The sequence below is a fragment of the Melanerpes formicivorus genome, unplaced genomic scaffold (assembly GCF_026170545.1).
Source record: "Melanerpes formicivorus ecotype bairdi unplaced genomic scaffold, bMelFor1.0.p_v2 SCAF_56, whole genome shotgun sequence".
Lineage (NCBI taxonomy): Eukaryota > Metazoa > Chordata > Aves > Piciformes > Picidae > Melanerpes > Melanerpes formicivorus.
In genome coordinates, this window is record NW_027142408.1 from 350,431 (window position 1) to 369,379 (window position 18,949).

At 63.6% G+C, this 18,949-nt stretch overlaps 3 protein-coding genes across 4 annotated transcripts; all 3 read right to left on the bottom strand.

The window, feature by feature from the left end:
• Window positions 1-19: 19 nt before the first annotated feature.
• LOC137452539 (sphingomyelin phosphodiesterase 5-like) lies at window positions 20-9,162 on the bottom strand. Of its 2 annotated transcripts, none has more exons than XM_068161025.1 (8): window positions 8,779-9,162; window positions 5,663-6,657; window positions 2,827-2,899; window positions 2,589-2,729; window positions 2,408-2,497; window positions 2,244-2,307; window positions 1,330-1,474; window positions 20-593 (listed from the first exon to the last, which is right to left on the bottom strand). In XM_068161025.1, exons 1-8 carry the CDS (start codon window positions 8,804-8,806, stop codon window positions 498-500), a joined length of 1,632 nt encoding a protein of 543 aa, XP_068017126.1. In that variant the 5' UTR covers window positions 8,807-9,162; the 3' UTR covers window positions 20-497. The 2 variants fall into 2 exon arrangements, with proteins under 2 accessions (XP_068017126.1, XP_068017127.1); XM_068161026.1 differs by lacking the exon at window positions 8,779-9,162 and adding an exon at window positions 7,060-7,278.
• An 847-nt stretch (window positions 9,163-10,009) lies between these two features.
• On the bottom strand, window positions 10,010-14,195 carry SPATC1 (spermatogenesis and centriole associated 1). Its single transcript, XM_068161041.1, has 6 exons — window positions 14,172-14,195; window positions 13,336-13,711; window positions 12,279-13,241; window positions 11,204-11,656; window positions 10,469-10,608; window positions 10,010-10,347 (listed from the first exon to the last, which is right to left on the bottom strand). The coding sequence occupies exons 1-6, from the start codon at window positions 14,193-14,195 to the stop codon at window positions 10,039-10,041; spliced, it is 2,265 nt and encodes a 754-aa protein (XP_068017142.1). The 3' UTR covers window positions 10,010-10,038.
• A 305-nt stretch (window positions 14,196-14,500) lies between these two features.
• Window positions 14,501-18,905, bottom strand: CYC1 (cytochrome c1). The gene is made up of 7 exons (XM_068161083.1): window positions 18,749-18,905; window positions 17,880-18,073; window positions 17,662-17,788; window positions 15,980-16,137; window positions 15,743-15,903; window positions 14,849-14,949; window positions 14,501-14,752 (listed from the first exon to the last, which is right to left on the bottom strand). Exons 1-7 carry the CDS (start codon window positions 18,830-18,832, stop codon window positions 14,648-14,650), a joined length of 930 nt encoding a protein of 309 aa, XP_068017184.1. The 5' UTR covers window positions 18,833-18,905; the 3' UTR covers window positions 14,501-14,647.
• Between the last annotated feature and the right edge of the window lie 44 nt (window positions 18,906-18,949).

Consider the following 18,949-nt stretch of genomic DNA (forward strand, 5'->3'; position numbering starts at 1 on the left):
CACAGAGGGGTCAGCTTGGCACAGAGCCACCCCATGGGCTCCAGACTTTATTGTGCTCTGCTTGCCAAGGCCACCGCCGGTGCCACCAGTGCCAGACCAGTGCCAGACCAGTGCTGGACCAGTGCTGGATCACTGCTGGACCCATACCAAACCAGTGACAGATCACTGCCAGACCAGTGCCAGCTCACTGCTGGACTGCTGTCAGGTTGCACCAGTGCTGGCCCAGATGGCCCAGTGCCTGACCAGTGCCAGACCAATGCCAGACCACCCACCATGGCACCCAGGGTGATGCCAGTGCCCCAGCCCCTCACCATGGCAGCCCCACCACATCCCACACCAGTCCCATGGCCTGTGGGGTGCCAGCACCCCTTGCACGGACCCCTGCCTTGTGCTGGTGCCAGTGCCAGTTCCTGTACCAGTGCCAGTGGCGGTTCCTGTGCTGGTTGCTGGTGCCAGTTCCTGTGCCAGTGGCAGTGCCAGAGCTGGTGCCAGGCGGCTCAGGGGATGCTGGGGGCCACGCGCAGTCGAAGGGCCACAGGCAGGTGGTCGGAGCGTGTGGCCAGCTGGGTGATGAAGGAGACCTCAGCTGCCTCCTGAGGGACACATGGGGCAATCAGGGAACACAGGGGACATGGGGCACGTGGGTGACACTGCAGACATGGGGACATGGGAGAGATGGGGGACACAAGGGGACAGGGGTGCCATGAGGGGTCATGAGGGACACAAAGGACAGCGAGACATGGGACATTGAGGACATGGGAGAGGCACAGGAGTCACCAGGGACACAGGAGATGTGGGGAACACAAGGGACGTGGGAGACACAAGGGGTGCAGGGGGTGCAGGGGCCACAGGGGACATAGGGAACACAAGGGACATGGGAGACACAAGGGGTGCAGGGGATACAGGGGACATAGGGAACACAAGGCACATGGGGGAACATGGGGAGCACAGGGGACACAGGGGACATGGAGGACATGGGGGGACATGGGGGGACATAGGGGGCACAGGGGACATAGGGAACACAAGGGACATGGGGAGCACAGGGGGCACAGGGGACATGGAGGACATGGGACATGGGGGGACATAGGGGGCACAGGGGACATAGGGAACACAAGGGACATGGGGAGCACAGGGGGCACAGGGGACATGGAGGACATGGGACATGGGGGGACATAGGGGGCACAGGGGACATAGGGAACACAAGGGACATGGGGAGCACGGGGGCACAGGGGACACAGGGGACATGGAGGACATGGGGGACATTGGCGGCACAAGGGACACTGCGGACATAGGGGACACAGGTGGGCAGGAGGGGCAGCGGGCACTCACGGTGCGCAGCTGGGTGCCCGCGCGGTGCAGGATGTAATCCACGCGCCGGCCCTGCCAGTCGGCACCAGCCGCGGGGTCCGGGGCCCCCGAGGACAGGATCGGAGCGGCCAGGAACTGCTGGCGGCCACCCAGCTGGGACAGCGTCCTGAGGGAGGGGACAACGCGGTGGCACGGGGCAAGGTGGCACAGGGGGGTGGTGGCGTGGGGATGAGGGGGCACAGGGACATGTGGCATGGGGGTGGTTGCAGGGACAATTGGGACGTGGCGGCACAGTGACGTGGTGGCATAGGGACATGGCGGCACAGGGACATGGTGGCACAGGGACACGGTGGCACAGGGACACGATGGCACGGGCATGCAGTGACATAGGGAGGTGGTGGCATGGAGACGTGAGGGTAAAGGGACATGTGGCATGGGCATGGATTCTGTGGCAGTAGGATGTAGTGACATAGGGACACGCTGGCACAGGGACACGCTGGCACAAGGACGTGGTGGCATGGGAATGCAGTGGTGTGGGGAGGTGGTGGCACGTGGGGACATGAAGAGACAGCGGCACGGGGACGTGGTGGCATGAAGGTGCTGTGGCAAGGGGATGCATTGGCACAGGGACATGGTGGCTTGGGAATAGGCTGGAATGGGGACACAAGGGCATGGGAATGTGGGGACACAGAGACATGGTGGCATAGGGCTGTGTGGCACAGGGCTGTGGTGACATGGGGACTAGGTGGCACAGAGACATAGGGACCCCAACCATGGCATCATCCTCTCCCCATACTTCCTCATCCCATATACACTCAACCCCAGGGTGTGGGTGGCATTTCCCATGGGACCCCCTCTCCATGTCCCCCACCTCCGTGTCTCCAACCCCTGTCCCCTACCCTGTGTCCCCAACCCCATGTCCCCAATCCTGTCACCTCTTCATCTTCTCCGGGGTGGACACGGGCTCCTCGTAGATCTTCAGGTAGTTGAGCAGGGTCCCTTTAGTGGGGATGGGGACAGTGATGGGGTCAGTGGTGGCATGGGGGGGGTGGGGGTCAGTGGGGGGGTCACAGGTCAGGGTGGGGGTGGCAGGTCCCACCTATGGCCCAGGGCTGGTCCTGCCCCGGCGCATGGCGACAAGGGTCCTGGTAGACCTGGAAGAGCTGGTGCCGCTGGTTGAGGGCATCACCTGAGGGGACAGGGAGAAGGCTCTGCCACCACCCCGGGGTCACCAGCCCCCCAACCCCCGTGTCCCCACCGCGTGTCCCCCGTGTCCCCACCTGAGGAGCAGTTGTCGAAGTTGAGGTCCCCACAGAGGACGTCAAAGGCCACCAGGTCCCCGTCCCGCTGCTCCGCCTGGCGGAACTGCCGCAGCCAGCGCAGCATCAGCGTCAGCTGCTCCTCACGGATGGCGGCGTCGGCTGGGGGGACACCGGCAGCGTCACCGGCACCGCCCGGACTCCCCTGCCAGCGCCCGGGTGGGGCTGGGGGTGGGTGGGTTTGGGGGTGCCCCCTCACCTGCGGGCGCCTGGAGGTGGGTGCAGGCCAGGTACCCGACGAGCCGCTGGCCCCGCGCCCGGCCCAGCAGCACCTACAGGGACATGGCACCGTCAGAAGGGACGGCCCGAGACGGCCGGGCACATCGGGCCAAAGTCAGCCAAAGTCAGGGGAAGTCAGCAGACAAAATCAGCCAAACCCAGCAAAACCTCAACAAATTCGGGGAAATCTGGAGGGAAATCCAGCCAAAGCCGCCGAGAAACCCAGCAAAGTGCAGCCCAATCCACTGAGATCTGGCCAAATCCAGCAAAAATTGGCAAATAAATGGAGCCAAATCCAACAAAATTTAGCAAATAAACGTAGCCAAACCCAGGAAAACACAGCAAAATCTGGCAAAATTTAGCCAAATCTGGTAAATAAATTGAGCCAAATCCTGCAGAATCCATCAAAACCTGGCTCAGTTGAACGGCATCTGGGGGAAAATCCAGGGAAATCCCACAAAAACTGGGCAAAGTGAAAGCCATCCATCAACACTCAGACAAAGGCAGTGAAATCTGGCCAAATCCAACAAAATGTGGCAAATAAAGGCAAATCTGGACAAACCCAGTTAGGTCCAGAAAATTTTGGCAAGGAAATTAGGCCAAATCCAGAGAAACACAGTGAACTCTGGGGGGAAAATAATCAGAGAAATCTGGGGAAATCTAACCAAATCCCATCAAACATGGACAAACCCAGTTAAATCCAGCAAAATGTGGGAGAGAAATAGAGACAAATCCATCCAAATCTGGCCCAGTTGAGTGACACCTGGCAAAAAACCCCCACTGAGTTCTACAAAATCTCTCCAAGTTTAAAGGAATGCAGCAAAATTCAGGGAAGTTCAAATTCAGTGAAATTTGGTCAAATCCAACCAAATCTAGTATCATAGTATCACAGTATCAGTCAGGGTTGGAAGGGACCACAAGGATCATCCAGTTCCAACCCCCCTGCCATGGGCAGGGACACCCCACACTAGATCAGCCTGGCCAGAGCCTCATCCAGCCTGGGCTTAAACACCTCCAGGGACAGGGCCTCAACCACCTCCCTGGACAACCCATTCCAGGGCTTCACCACTCTCATGGGGAAGAACTTCCTCCTCACCTCCAGCCTGAATCTCCCCACCTCCAGCTCCATTCCATTCCCCCTAGTCCTATCACTACCTGAGATCCTGAGAAGTCCTTCCCCAGCCTTCCTGTAGCCCCCTTCAGATACTGGAAGGCCACAATGAGGTCACCTCGGAGCCTTCTCTTCTGCAGACTGAACAGCCCCAACTCCTTCAGTCTGTCCTCACAGGAGAGGTGCTCCAGCCCTCTGATCATCCTTGTGGCCCTTCTCTGGACACCTTCCAGCACCTCCAGATCCCTCTTGGAATAGGGGCTCCAGAACTGGACACAGTACTCCAGGTGGGGTCTCCCCAGAGCTGAGTAGAGGGGGAGGATCACCTCCCTCGACCTGCTGGCCACACTTCTCCTGATGCAGCCCAGGATCTGATTGGCTTTGTGGGCTGCAAGTGCACACTGAGAGTTCCTGTTGAGCTTCTCCTCCCCCAGCACCCCCAAGTCTCTCTCCTCAGGGCTGCTTTCCAGCCAGTCCCTGCCCATCCTGGATTTGTGCCTGGGATTGCCTCCACCCAGCTGCAGGACCCTGCCCTTGCTCTTGTCTGACCCAATCCAGTGAAATTCTGCAAATAAATTCATTCAATCCAGCCCAATCTGGCCAGATTCATTGGGATCTGGCAAACAAAAATCCAGCCAAGTCCCACTAAACCTGGGTACATTAAAAGGAAGCCAGCAAAACTCGTCCAGATCCAAGATAATCCAGCACCTGCCAATCAAGACTGGCCAAATCTGGCTAAATTCGAGGAAGCCTGGAAAAATATCCCACCAAATTCAGCTAAATTCTGCCAAATTCAGTCAAATTCTGCCAAATTCAGCTAAATTATGCCAAATTCAGCTAAATTCTGCCAAATTCAGCTAATTTCTACCTCATCTAAATTCACTTAAATGCCTTTAAAAAGAAACCAAAACCAGGAAAAATCTGCCAAATCCAGCAAACATCCCAACCACAGTCAGTGATATGCCACAAAAATCAGACCACAAATCAGCCAAATTCAGCCCAACCTGCTGAAATTTGATCAAATCCAGAGAAATTTGGCTCAGATGAACAAGATATGGGCGGAGGCGAGGGGAAGGCTCCCACATGCAGCCAAATGCAAAGCCAGATTTGATGAAATCCTGCCAAATTTGGCCAAATTGGTCAGAACTCAGCCAATTTTCAGCCAAATTGATTCAAATTCTGGCCCCAAAATAAGCAAGCCCCACCACATTTTGGTCAAAATCAACGAAATCCTGCTGCATTTTGCCCAAATTCAGGAAAACTCAGGCAAACTCGTGCCTAATTAATCAAAACCAAACCAAATTTGGCCCAAATCAACAAATCCCACTGAGCTGGGCCAAATTCAGTCAACCCCACCCCAATTGGCACCAAGTCAGCGAAGCCCAGGCAAATTTGGCCTAATTCATTAAATCCCCCCAGAATTCAGCCAGATTCAGCAAACCCCACTCAATTTGCCCATATTGAACAAAATCCCACTCAGTTTGCCCAATTGCATGGCAATTCAGCCAACATTGGCCTAATGAGTCAAAACTCAACCAAATTTGGCCAAAATCCACCTCGGTGAGGCCAAAGGCCACCAACCCCAGCCAAACTTGGCCTAATTCAGCACAATCCACCCAGACTGGGCCAAATTCAGCAAACCCCAGTTGACCCCAGCCAGATCCACCCTGACATGGCACTGGGGCTTTGGGGGGTTCCAGCTCACCTGGGCAAGCAGCAGCCCCTTGGCCGCCAGCGCGTCCTCCCCGGCGCCGTTAGGGAAGCCGTGGTAGCCAGCAGCCAGCAGCGGGTACCGGCTGGCCAGGAGCAGGCCACTGCCCAGCACCCGCAGCTGCCCGTGCCGCAGCCCCCGGGCACCCACGTCCCACAGCAGGTGTGGGAAGGTGCCCGCCAGGTGCCGGCACAGGATGGTGGTGGCCACGGGGTCGAACACCTCCTGCAGGCACACGAAGTCGGCGTCATCTGGGAAGTGCTCAGACAGCACCGGCGACACTGACTCCACCATTGAGGGCATCTCCACCACCACACTGCCGCCGTCCTGCCCTGAGGTGCCAAGGGTCCCTCCATAGCTGTTGGCATCGCCACGCCACGCCTCAACCAGGCTGGTGTGGTCACCGGCAGGCTCCGGTGAGGCTGGTGCCAGCTGTCGGGCGATGTAGGCAGCACGCTGCGGCGTCTGGCCCAGGTTGCTGAACTTGGCCAGGCCGCTGGGCAGCAGGCAGACGTTGGCACTGAGGAAGGTGAAGGTTCGGCGCTGGCGGAGGTCCCAGGGCCGTGCCGGCACCGTGCCTGCTGTGTACTGGTAGGCGAAGGGTCGCCGGGCCGCCTGCAGAGGCAGCCACAGCAGCAGCCCCAGCGTGCCCAAGGGCAGCCAGAGCAGCAGCAAGGTGGCACAGGCCACAGCCACCACTGCCTGCCTGGCACAGCCGCAGCACCGCCCGCACCGCTGCTGCTGCTGCCGCCCGCGCTCGGCTGTGGTAGGCTGCAGGTCCAGGAGATGGTTGAGGGCCCAGTACCCAGGTGCCAGCAGCCCCTCCGCCACCACCTCCAGAGCTGCCTGTGCCCGGTAGCGGAACGGTGACTGCGGCAGCGCCATGCCCGGGGAGTCCTGGGGGGCTTCGGCGCTAGGCAGGGGGCTCAGGGGGATGGCAGCGTCCCCCTGCTCCTGTCCGGGAGCTCCAGCGCTGCTGTTGGCGCCACCTGCGAGAGAGAGATGCAGGGTCAGTGGGGACAGGGGGGACAGGAGTGGGACCTCCCGCCCCCAGAAGCCACTGAGGCCACCGCGGCCCGGCTACCACCGTGGGAACGTCCCCGGGAGCAGCCCCCGCGGCGGCAGCTGTGCTGCAGCGGAAGCGCTGCCGTGGTGCGGGGGGGGTTGGCACGGCCAAAGCAGGGCTGCCACCCCCACGCTGTGTCCCCACAGGGTCACTGTGGTGTCCCCAGGGACCTCCAGAGTTACTCCATACTGTGCAGCCTGGTGGCATCTCCCGTGGCACTGCCGGCAGCTGGAGCCCAGCCCTTGCCCAAGTGCCACCTCCTGTCTCTCCCCCCGCCTCCACATGACCACCCCACGCCCACCCGACTGCCACCCCCTCAACTCACCGGGCTCGGGGCGCTCAGGGCTGTGTCCCCCTGCCCAGCGCCACCTCCCCGCCGGCTGCCAGAGTCACGGCGCCCAGCTCCGGCGATGCCACCACCGGACAGCCTGGCCCAGCGGGTTCCGTGGCCCCTGGCCACCGACCGGCTCCTCCCCGGCACCTCCCGGCGCCGGCATCGCACAGCCTGCCCTACAGATGCCCCAGTTCTACCTGCCTCTGCCCTTCTCCTGCCCCACAGTGACCCCATATCTGCCCCACTTCTGCCTGCTCCTGCCCCTCTCCTGCCCTACGCCAACCCCTAAGTAGCCTCACACCTGCCCCACAGCTGCTCCACTTCATTGTGCTACCTCACTTCTACCTGCCCCTGCCCCACACATTTCCCACATCTGCCCCACACAGACCCCCAAACCAGTCCCACACCCACCCCACACATGTCTGCTCCTGCCCCACACCGACCCCAAAGCAGCCCCACGCCTGCCCCACACCTGCCTGACTCAGCAGCCCCACGCCATCACACCCACGCCCGGCGTGGAAGGCACTGGGAGTGCTGGAAATGCTGGAAATGCTGGGGTCACACAGGTCACTGGGGGTGCTGGGGGACACTGGAGGCACTGGGGGATGCTGAGGCAGCTGGGGGGACACTGGAGGTCACCTGGGGATGCTGGGACCGCTGGGGTAGTGGAGTCCCCAGAGCCATCACTGGGACAGCTGGGGACCCTGGGCTTCACTTCAGAATGCTGAGGGCACCGGGAATGGTGGAGGGGACACCGGAGACACTGGGAATGCTGGGGACAAGGGGGGATGGTGGGAGCACTGGGGACACGAGTGGGGGCATTGGGGACACTGGCCACAGCAAAGCCTTGGGGTGCCCTAGCCTGAGGGGTGCTGTTCCAAAGCGGGCACCACGGGGCACGGTGCTCAGGGCACGGCGGGACCCTGGCACATTCCCCTACCCCACGGCCCTGTGGGTGGCACCATGTGACTCAGGCCAGGCCCTGGCACTTCCCAGCCACGCCGGCGTCCGGCCGCCCACAGCAGATGAGTGCCCTGCACAGGAGGCTGAGGCTGTGGGGCCTGGCACAGCAGTAGCACCACAGCTGTGCCAGGGGCTCCCCATGCCCCAAGCCCTCAGGCAGAGGGGTTGGTGCCAGAGCTGCCACCCACATCAACCCCATGGCACTGGTGGAGCTGGTGGGATCTACACTGGTAGCTGGAGATACTGGCACTGCCCAGTAGCACTGGCAGCAGAAACTGGCACTGCCCCATATCCCTGGTAACAGGAAATTGGCATTGCCCCACGGTGCCAGCAGCAGGAACTGGCACTGCCTGCTTCACTGCAGCTCTGCCTAGGGCCGTGTTTGCCAGCAGCCAGATGCAAAGGGTGCGGTAGCTGATCCCTCCCCACTGCTGGGCACTGCCCGTGCCACACTGCCAGGCACCTTCAGCCCAGCCCTGTCTTTGATGGTGGCTGCCGGTGCCCAGGGGGCGAGTGGCACCATGCCCGGTGCTGCCAGGATGGCTCCTTCCCTGAGGGCCAGGCAGTCCCTGAGCTCCCCGTGCTGGCACCTTGCCCATCCTGGCTCCCTGCCTGTGCCAGATCCTTGTCAGATCCATGCCAGATCCTTGCCAGCCCTGGATCCCTGCTGGTGCCACCTGCCACCACCACTCGTGCCACTCCCTGTGGCCATTCTGCATCCCTTGTCCCCAGGTGTCCCGCACTCACCTCCACACGCCATGGCACCGGGGGCCATCGCCGATGGCACCGACGCTGCAGCCTCTCCGGTGGGGCTGGCGCTGCGGCCACCTTATCTCCTCACGGCCGGTGCCGTCTGAGTGCCACCTTCAGCTTAGTGCCACCTTCACCTCAGGGCCACCGCCGGCTCCCGGTCACCGTTCCCTGGGCCATACTACGGCCCCGCGGTGACAAACATCCGCTCACCTCGGCGCGGGCACTAATTAGCCGTGACCTCGACCGTGCCCGGTTGCCACCCGCCCCACGCCGGCATTCCTGCAGTGGGTGCGTGGCAACGGGCACCGTGGCAAAGTGCCACCAACCCCCCAGCTCCCCACCTTGAGTGCCAGACCGTGCCAGCAGCCCCGTGCCGGGTCGCTGAGCACCGGTGGCAGTGACCGAGTTGCACCTTGACCGGGGAGCTGCCAGGACCGGTTTGGGCGGCGCCGTAACTCCTCCGCTGCCGGCGTGGCCGCGGGCACGCCGGGGGCAGCCAGGGCGGGCAGCAGCTGGGCACGGTCAGTGAGGGGGCATGACCACCACCACTGCGGCACCGTGGAGCTGACCCTCTCGTCCTCTCACCTGGCACTGACCACAGTGGGGGAGGGGTCCACGGGGTCCCCCCCACTCACCACCTACCTGGGCACTGCTGTGTGTGCCCAACCTGAGGAGCACGGGCTCTGCTGGCACGGCACACAGCTCAGCTCACCTTGGCACAGCTCAGCTTGGCATGTCACAGCTCAGCATGGCACAGCTCGGCGCGGCACAGCTCACCGTGGTGGGAGGTTCCGACGAGATCGGTTGTCCCCGGACTGGTTTCCTGCTGTCACTTCCCCTTCCTGCTGCCACCAGGGCCCCCCATGCCCCGGTGCGTCGACCCCCAGGACCTTCCCTAGTGCCACTACCACAGGCTCCCCCATCCCTGAATCCCTAAGGCCCTCTGCTGGCACACTCTGGCACCTCCTGCTACCCTCTGCTACAGACGGCCCCCAGACGGCCACAGCAAACCCCAACCCATGTAGCACGACCCTGACCACCACCTTGGCACCCTGCCTGTGTGCCACCTGCACGCCGGCACTGCCCATCATGGCGCCACCCCCAAGTGGCCGTGGTGGCAGCAGGACTGGCGGAGCCCGCAGCGCCGCTCACAACAGCGCCACGAGACGCAAAGGTGGGGACATAAAAGGAAGTTTATTGCCCAGTGCCAGGCTCTGGTCCCGGTGAGGTTGGCACCGGTGCCCACCCAGCCTCTCAACAGAAGAGCGGTCGCCCATCATTCTGCGCAAGCACGTGCAAGCAGTACAGCAGCTGCAAGGCCTTTTCCCGCGCCTCGCCAGGCACTATCTCGGTGATGACTTGGTGCAGGGTGGTGAGGCCGGGGCTGGAGACAGGCCTGTCTGCCCGGATGCCGTAGGTGTTGACCAGCAACTCGGCGAAGGCCGGGTGCACGCTGGGGCTGTAGCCCAGCGGCCGCAGCTGCCTCATGAGGCCCAAATAGCGCTGGGCAGCTGCGGAAGCCCACTGCTCGGCGACGGCCTCGGGCACCGCGCCCAGGCTGATCTGTGGGGAGAGACACGGTGGGTCACCCCCCGGCACCACGCAGCCACCGCTGCCAGAAGCGGAGGGAACCCGGGGCGTGGTGAGCGTTGTGCCCGGCCACTCCCCGCTGTGCCAAACCCACCGCCATGATCTTCTCGGGGATGTTGGAGACGGTGAAGCCGTAGACCCGGGGGTGGTCCGGGAAGACGCGTGACAGGATGCGGCGGTCCAGCTGGAATGCCACCTCCCCCACCAGCTGCTCCCATGTCTGCCGCTGGGCACCTGCCGGGGCCACCGGCAGCGGGCACTGACCATGGATGCAGCACAGACACAATGGTGCCACCCCGGTGAACCCATACCCACCACAAGCTCTCCCCGTGCCCACCACGAGGTCTCCCTGTGCCCACCACCACCCTGGCGACCCTACACCCCCCACAAGTTCTCCCCATACCCACCAGGAGCTCTCCCCATGCACAGCAGCACCCTGGTGGCCCCACACCCACAACAAGCTCTCCCCATGCCCAGCACCCCAGGGATCCTATATGCACCACAACCTTTCCCCATGCCCATCACGAACCACCACCCTGGTGATCCTCTGCCCACCAGGCCCTCTCCCCATACCCACCAGCACTCCAGCGATCCCATACCCAACATGACCCCACCACCACCCTGGCAACCCCCCCCACACCATGAGCTCTCCCTATGGCCACCATAAGCTCCCCCTATGCCCACCACCAACCACCACCCCCCCACTGTCCCCTGGCACAGGGCGGCCAACGCCACTTGCCCTCAGCCACAGTGGGCAGTGGGAACATGGCACACAGCGGCCACGGCAGTGCCACTGAAGCCCTCAGTGGTGCCATGTCCTGGAACTCACCTCCCGGGGTGGAGGTCTGAGGTTGGTCCAAGCCGGACAGCACCCGGCTGGCATCGTGGGACGCCCTGGCTCTCGAGACCTGGAGATCCGGCATCTGCAGCCCAAAGCTGCTCATCTCTGGCATCATCGGCTCTGACGCCGACACGTTCTGAGCCGGCACTGAGACATCCTGCGGGGGCATGGGGACGTCCTGTGGTGGCATCGAGACATCCCGTGGTGACACCGGGACGTCCCTTGGTGACACCGGGGCATCCCGCGGTGACGCTGGGACATCCCGCGGTGACACCGGGGCATCCCGCGGTGACGCCGGGACATCCCGCGGTGACACCGGGGCATCCTGTGGTGGCTCAGGGTTATCCTGTGGTGGCACCTGGGGAGAATTGCCGCTGGTGGAGCTCAGGCTGTGGGAGGCTAACGGAGGGGAGCCAGAGGGGCTTGGCACTGCCAGGAAGCCTGTTGGGATAAGGATGGCATGGAGTGAATTGGGATGGGGTGGGGTGAGGATAAGGATGAGTTAGGGTGGGATGGAATAAACTGGGCTGGAATGATGGGATGGGATGGGATGGGATGGGATGGGATAGGATAAATGGGGTGGGATAAACTGGGATGGTGATGATGGGATAAGCTAGATGGGATGAACTGCGGTGGGGATGAGATAGAATAAGGATAATGGGACAAGTGGAATGGGATAAACTGGGATGGAGTGGGATAAATTAGATGGGATGAGAGAGGATGGGGATGGGATGAGGATGATGGGGAGGGGTGGGATGGGACGAACTGGGACAAACTAGGATGGGATGAACTGGGATAGGAATGGGATGATGGGGTGGAGATGAGATAGGATGGGATAAATGGGATGGGGACAACGGGATAAACTGGATGGAATGGGAATGGGATGATGGGATGGGGGGGATGAGATAAACTGGATAGGATGGGATAAACTGGGATGAAGTGGAATAAACTAGGATGGGATGAATGGGATGGAATAAATCAGGATAAGGCTCACCCCCCCCCCCCCCTTCCTATGACTGTTAGGTCCAGTCCCACCTCACCCCACCCTCAGGTTCCCCCGTACTTCTGCCGCCGCTGCCCTGTGTTATCTGTCCGCCGGTGATGGTGCCCGTGCTGCCACTGCTGATGGTGCCAGTGCCGCTGCTACCCTGTGGTCCGGTACTGACGGTGCCGCCGCCGCTGCTGCCGAGGATGCTGCCACTCTGGAGCAGCGGTTGGCTGCTGATGGTGCCGAGGGTGCCGCTACCCAGCGGTATCGGTCCGGTGCTGTGTGCTACCGGTCCAGCGCTGATGCCGCTAATGCTGCCGATGCTGCTGCCGCCACCCTGTAATATCGGCCCGCCGATGATGCTGCTGCCGAAGCTGCCGCCGCTCTGTACTATCGGCGGGATGGTGCCGGAGCTGCCGAGAGTGCCGCTGCTGTCGAGAGTGCTGCCGCTGTCCTGGAGCAGCGGCGTGCTGCCGATGCTGCCGAGTGTGCCGCTGCCCATTGCTATGGGCCTGCCGCTGGCGATGCCGAGGCTGCCCTGTGGTACGGGACCGCCGCTGGCGATGCCGAGGCTGCCCATTGCTATGGGACCGCCGCTGGCGATGCCGAGGCTGCCCTGTGGTACGGGACCGCCGCTGGCGATGCCGAGGCTGCCCTGTGATAGGGGCCCGCTGCTGATGCTGCCGAAGGTGCTGGCGCTGCTCTGGAGCAGCGGGGTGCTGCTGATGCTGCCGAGCGTGCCGCTGCCCATTGCTATGGGCCCGCCCCTGGCGATGCTGAGGCTGCCCTGCGGTATGGGACCGCCGCTGGCGATGCCGAAGCTGCCCTGTGATAGGGGCCCGCTGCTGATGCTGCCGAGGGTGCTGGTAGTCTGTAGTAGCGGTTCGTTGTCGATGCTACCGAGGATGCCACCGCCGATGGCGCCGCCCCCCCCGGGCAGCAGCAGCCGGCTCCACGAGCCCTGCTCGCTGTCCTGCTCCCGGGACGGGTGCTGGAACGCCGCACCCTGGTACGGCGGGCCCCACACGTAAGCGGGCGCTGCGGGGCGAGGGAAGAGTTGTGCCACCAACAACCCCGCCAGTCCGGGAGCGGTTGGGGGGGCGAGGGGAAGGGTTACACAAGCGTCACCCACCTGCGTTGGGGAAGAACTGCCGCTCGGAGGCGTTAGCGAGGGGAGGTGTGACCATGGGCACCCGGGCGGCCTGCTGCTGCCCGCGGAGGATCCTCACGGCTTGGATCAGCTCCTGGTTCTCCGCCACCAGCGCCTGGATCTCCAGCCGCAGGTGGTTGTAGTGGGCGAGCACCATTGCCGCCCGCGCGCCCAGCGTCGGCTCCATGCCGTAACCCAGGGACATGGCCAGCGCCTGCCCGCCGCCCGCAGCCAGCACCTGCCCGCCGCCCGCAGCCAGCGCCTGCCCGCCGCCCGCAGCCAGCGCCTGCCCGCCGCCCGCAGCCAGCGCCTGCCCGTCGCACGCCGGCGGAGACTGGCGCGTTGCCAAGGGTGCGCGCTGGACACCACCGGTTCGCAGGGGGCGTCATAAAGGCATGCCCCCCTCGTCACCGCCGCGCCCGGCACCACGGCGCTTGGCTGCCTGCCACAGGGCCCCGAAGCAGGAGAGGGTTTGAAGGAGCGGCTGGAGGGTTTGAAACTCTCCAGCCTAGATAGAACGGCCAAGGCCCGTGGGATGAGGTTGACCAAGGCCAAGTACTGAAGAAAGGTGTGGAGAACTTGTGAGGAGCAGCTGAGGGAGCTGGGGGTGTGGAGCCTGCAGCAAAGGAGGCTGAGGGGAGACCTTGTGGCTCTCTGCAAGTCCCTGAGAGGAGGCTGCAGCCAGCTGGGGCTGAGATCTCTGGTGCCAAGCATTTGGCTCAGAGGAAGCAGCCTCAGGTTGCCCCAGGGGAGATTAAAGTTGGCCATGAGGAAGAATTTCTGCCCCTTGAAGCTTGTGCAGGCCTGGCCCAGGCTACCCAGGGCAGTGGTGGAGTCTCCATCCCTGGGGGGGGTTTCCAAGCTGTGGTGCTAAGGGCCATGGTTTGGTGTTGCCCTGGCAGTGCTTGGACTCCATCAGCTTGTGCAGGTCCCTGGCACAGGAAGACCCCATTTCATGGGCAGAGCTATGCCAGGAGCAGACCCCTTGCCCTAAGCAGATGTCTGGCACAGAAAAACACTTCATGGGCAGGGCCATGGCACAGCAACATTCCACTTCATGGGCAGAGCCACACCATGGGCAGAGCTGTGGCACAGAGAGCCCCCACAGCCCCCCGGCAAAGCTCACAGGCAGAGCCCAGCCTTCCCCTTCTGAGGAACCCAGACTTTATTCCAGTGCCCATGGCAGGGCTGATGTTAAATAAGGAGCTGGGACTGGGTAGGGGGCACACACTGCCAGCTGTGCCACCTCCCCACAACCCAGGGGTGTGCGTTGTGCCAGGGTGGGGGGCACCCTTTACTTGGGGGGCCGATAAACCATCTTCCTGCTCTTCAGCACCGACCACTTGTGCCGCTTCATGTAGTAGAGGAGAGAGATGAGGAGCCCAGAGATCATCAGCACCTGCGGGGAGCAAGGAGTTGTAGGGGGCACAGGGGGCACCCAGCCAGGGGTGAGGGTGGGCAGCAGGGAGGTGGCACTGCCAGCCCCACTGCTCACCTTGAGGCCCATCCGTTTGCGGTGGTCGTGTTCGGGCTCCGCTGCCCAGCGCAGGAAGGTGCAGACGTCCTTGGCGATCTGCGACATGGTGGCAGGGGTACCTGGGCAGGGGGGCACACAAGGACATTTGGGGTGGCACTGGGGGGGGACTGGCACCCAGGCCGGGCAGCTGGGCATCTGCAATGGGGACACAGGCACCCAGAATGGGGACCTGAGCACCTGGGACGGAGACAAGGGCACCAAGAGCAGAGGGACCTGGGCACCCAGAATGGGGACCTCAACAGCTGGAACAGACACACTGACACCAAGAGCAAGGCTCTTGGCATCTAGAACAGGGATACTGGCACCTAGGATGGAGAGCTGGGCACCCAGAACAGGGATATTAGCATGCAGAACAAGAAACTGGGCACCAAAAAATGGACAGTGGCATGTAGAATGGGACACTGGCACACCCAGCAGGGAGCTGGGCACCAGAAGATGGACAGTGGCACGGAGAATGGGACACTGGCACACCAAGCAGGGAGCTGGGCACTAGAAGATGGACAGTGGCATGGAGAACAGGACACTGGCACACCAAGCAGGGAGCTGGGCACCAGAAGGTGGACAGTGGCATGGAGAATGGGACACTGGCACACCAAGCAGGGAGCTGGGCACCAGAAGGTGGACAGTGGCATGGAGAATGGGACACTGGCACACCAAGCAGGGAGCTGGGCACCAGAAGGTGGACAGTGGCATGGAGAATGGGACACTGGCACACCAAGCAGGGAGCTGGGCACCCAGAGCATGGCCAGAGGCACCCAGAACAAGGAGCTGGGCACCCAGAGTAGGGTCAAAGTCACCCGGCCCAGGATGCCAGGCGCCCCCAGGGCGGGCGGCAGGCTGCCCCTGTCTTACCGTCGTCGTACTCGAGCACCTCGTTGTAGATGGGGGGCGCCATGCCGATGGCCTGCCCCGGGAAGTAGGGGTTGTAGTGCAGCCCCTCGCGCACGGTGACGCCGGCCGGCGGCTCGCAGTAGCCGGTCAGCAGCGAGAAGACGTAGTCCTCGCCCCCGTGCCTGCCACGCGGCGGGAGTCAGTGCCGGCCCGGCCCGGCTCCTGCCCCGCCCCCCCCGGGTGCCCCCCAGAGCTCACCGGGCGTTGACGATGTAGCTGAGGTCGGGGGGCAGCGCCCCGTTGTTGGCCGCCCGCGCGGCCTCGGCGTTGGGGTAGGGCCGCGGGAAGTAGTCGGAGATCTTGCCCGGGCGCATGAAGAACTCCCCGTTCTCGTCCGGCCCGTCCTGCACCTCCACCTGCGACAGCAGCCCCATCACCGGGCACACCGGGGCACCGGCACCGCCCCGGCAGGGCACCGGCACCGCCCCGGCACCGCCCCCACAGGGCACCGGCACCGCCCCGGCAGGGCACTGGCACCGCCCCCGCAGGGCACCGGCACCGCCCCGGCAGGGCACCGGCACCGCCCCGGCAGGGCACCAGTAACACCCACATCAGGGCACCACCGTGCCAAGACACCAGCACCCTGGGCATAAGGACACCAGGGCACCAGCACCATGGGCATCAGGACATGGGGGTGCCAGGGCACCGTTGTGCCACAGCGCCAGCAGAATGGATGTCAGGTCACGGTGACATTGGGGTGCCAGGACACTATCAGGGTGCCAGGACATCGGGCAGCTGAAGGAATAGGAGAGTGGGGCACCAGGGGACTGGGACATGGGATGGTGGGGCACTTGAACACCTGGGTACCAGGAGGCTGGCACACCAAGAGACTGGGACACCAGGACACCGGGGTACTGTGGCATCAGGGTGCCAACAAACTTGGAGACCAGGATACCGGGGTGCTGGGACATCACAGTGCTGGGACATGAGGGCACCAGGCCACTGGGGTGCTGGGACACTGGGACAAGTGGGCACTAGGAGACTGGGGTGCTCAGCCACCAGGGTGCCAGGACTTCAGGGCACTGGGACGTTTTGCTGGCAGGACATCAGGCTGCTGGGGCATCAGGATACCAGGACACTGACACTGGGACACTGGGGTACTGGGCAGGGTGGTACCAGGGCACCAGAACAGTGCGACGTGGGGGTGCTGAGGTACCAGGACAGTGGGACACTGGGGTGCCAGGACAGCAGGTCACTGAGGCAGTGGGACATCTGAGTGATGTGACACCAGCATGTTAGGACACTGGAGTACCAAGGCTCTGGGATGCCAGGAGACTCTAGTGCTGGGGTACTGAGATAGCAGAGCATGATGGTGCTGGGACACTGGGCTACCAAGACACTAAGATGCCAGGACGCTGTGGCATCAGGGTACTGGGACACTGGGCTACCAAGACACTGAGATGCCAGGACGCTGTGGCATCAGGGTACTGGGACATCAGGGTGCTGGGACACTGGGCTACCAAGACACTGAGATGCCAGGACACTGTGGCATCAGGGTACTGGGACATCAGGGTGCTGGGACACTGGGCTACCAAGACACTGAGATGCCAGGACACTGTGGCATCAGGGTACTGGGACATCAGGGTGCTGGGACACTGGGCTACCAAGACACTGAGATGCCAGGACACTGTGGCATCAGGGTGCTGGAACATCAGGGTGCTGGGACATCAGGGTGCTGAGACACTGGGCTACCAAGACACTGAGATGCCAGGACACTGTGGCATCAGGGTACTGGGACATCAGGGTACCACAACACCAAGAAGTCAGAGGGTTGGGGTGCCAGGACGTCACAACACTGGGGCACTGGGGTACCAGGACACGGGGACAGCAGGACACTGGGGTACCAGGACGCTGTGGCAGGGCCACCCCAGGGGTCTCACCTCCTCAGCCAGCGCCTTGGCCTCCGCCTCGGTGTGGGTGACGCCGATGAGGTTGCGGAAGGCGACGTACTCCATGCTGTGGCAGGCTGAGCAGACCTGCTTGTAGACCTGGAAGCCTCTGCGCAGGCTGGGGGGGAGGAAGAGGAGGAGGAAGAAAAGGCAGAAGTGACAGACCCCGCTCCCTGCCACAGCCCTCACCGTGCCCCCAGTGGCGGTACCTGGCGTGGTCAAGGGCGGCCAGCGCTCCGCCGTGGCTCCAGGGGAAGGCCGGGGGGTGCAGCTCCAGCTCCCCGGCGCTGAGCCCCGAGTGCAGGGCCAGGGCCAGGCCCCCCCCGCCCGCCGCCAGCACCCCCAGAGCTGTCAGGGCCACCCGGCCCCCGCGGGACAAACCGGCACGGGATGACATAGAGGCCTGGCAGGAGGGGGGGAATGGCTGTCAGGGACCGCAGGGGGAACCCAAGAGGGGCCGGAGAGATGGGGAGGAGAGGGGAGGGCGGGTCGGACTGGAGAAGGGACACCTGGCAGGGCCCGGGGGAAAACGGGGACACCGGGCATGGATGGGGTACAGCGGGCAGGATGCGGCAGGGATCGCGGACACCAAGCAGCGATCACTGATCAGGGCCGGGGGCAAAGCAGGGACACTCGACAGGGACCGGGGAGCAGGGCTGGGAAGGAGCCGGGGACACCGGGTAGGGCGAAGGGATACCAGAGACACCGGCATGGCTGGGGCGGTGGGACCAGGGACACCGGGCCGCCCACACCCGGGAGGACGAAGGGGAAACCCGGGCCCCCAGGGCAGGGAGGAAGCGGGAACACCAGGCAGGGCCGGGGAGGTGCCGGGGAGCCGTGCGAGGGGGGGAGCGGCATGGGCAGGGGGCACCGGGAGACGCCGGGCAGGGCTGGGGGCTAGGGGGAGCGCGGATCCCGGGCCGGGCAGGCCGAGCAGGGCCGCGGGGGAAGCGAGGACACGAGTGCAGGTCCAGCCCGGCCCGGCCCGGTCCCGCTCGCCGCCCAGTTGCAGCCTCCCCGTTCCCCTCCCGATGACCTTCAGTGGGCGGCGGGGGCCGGGCCGGGGCCCAGGTCTCACCGGTGCGGGCCGGGTCGGTGGCCGCGGCAACAGGAGACGGCCCCAGGGCCGCACCGGAAGGCTCCGAACCGCTGCCGCCGCCATCGCTCCGCACCCGCGGGCCGAGGTCGAGGGGACGCCGACAGCCCGCTCCGGATGTGACGTCACCCGGGGTCGGAGGTGACGCCGCGGTCCCACATGACCAAGTCGTCCCCCCCGCAC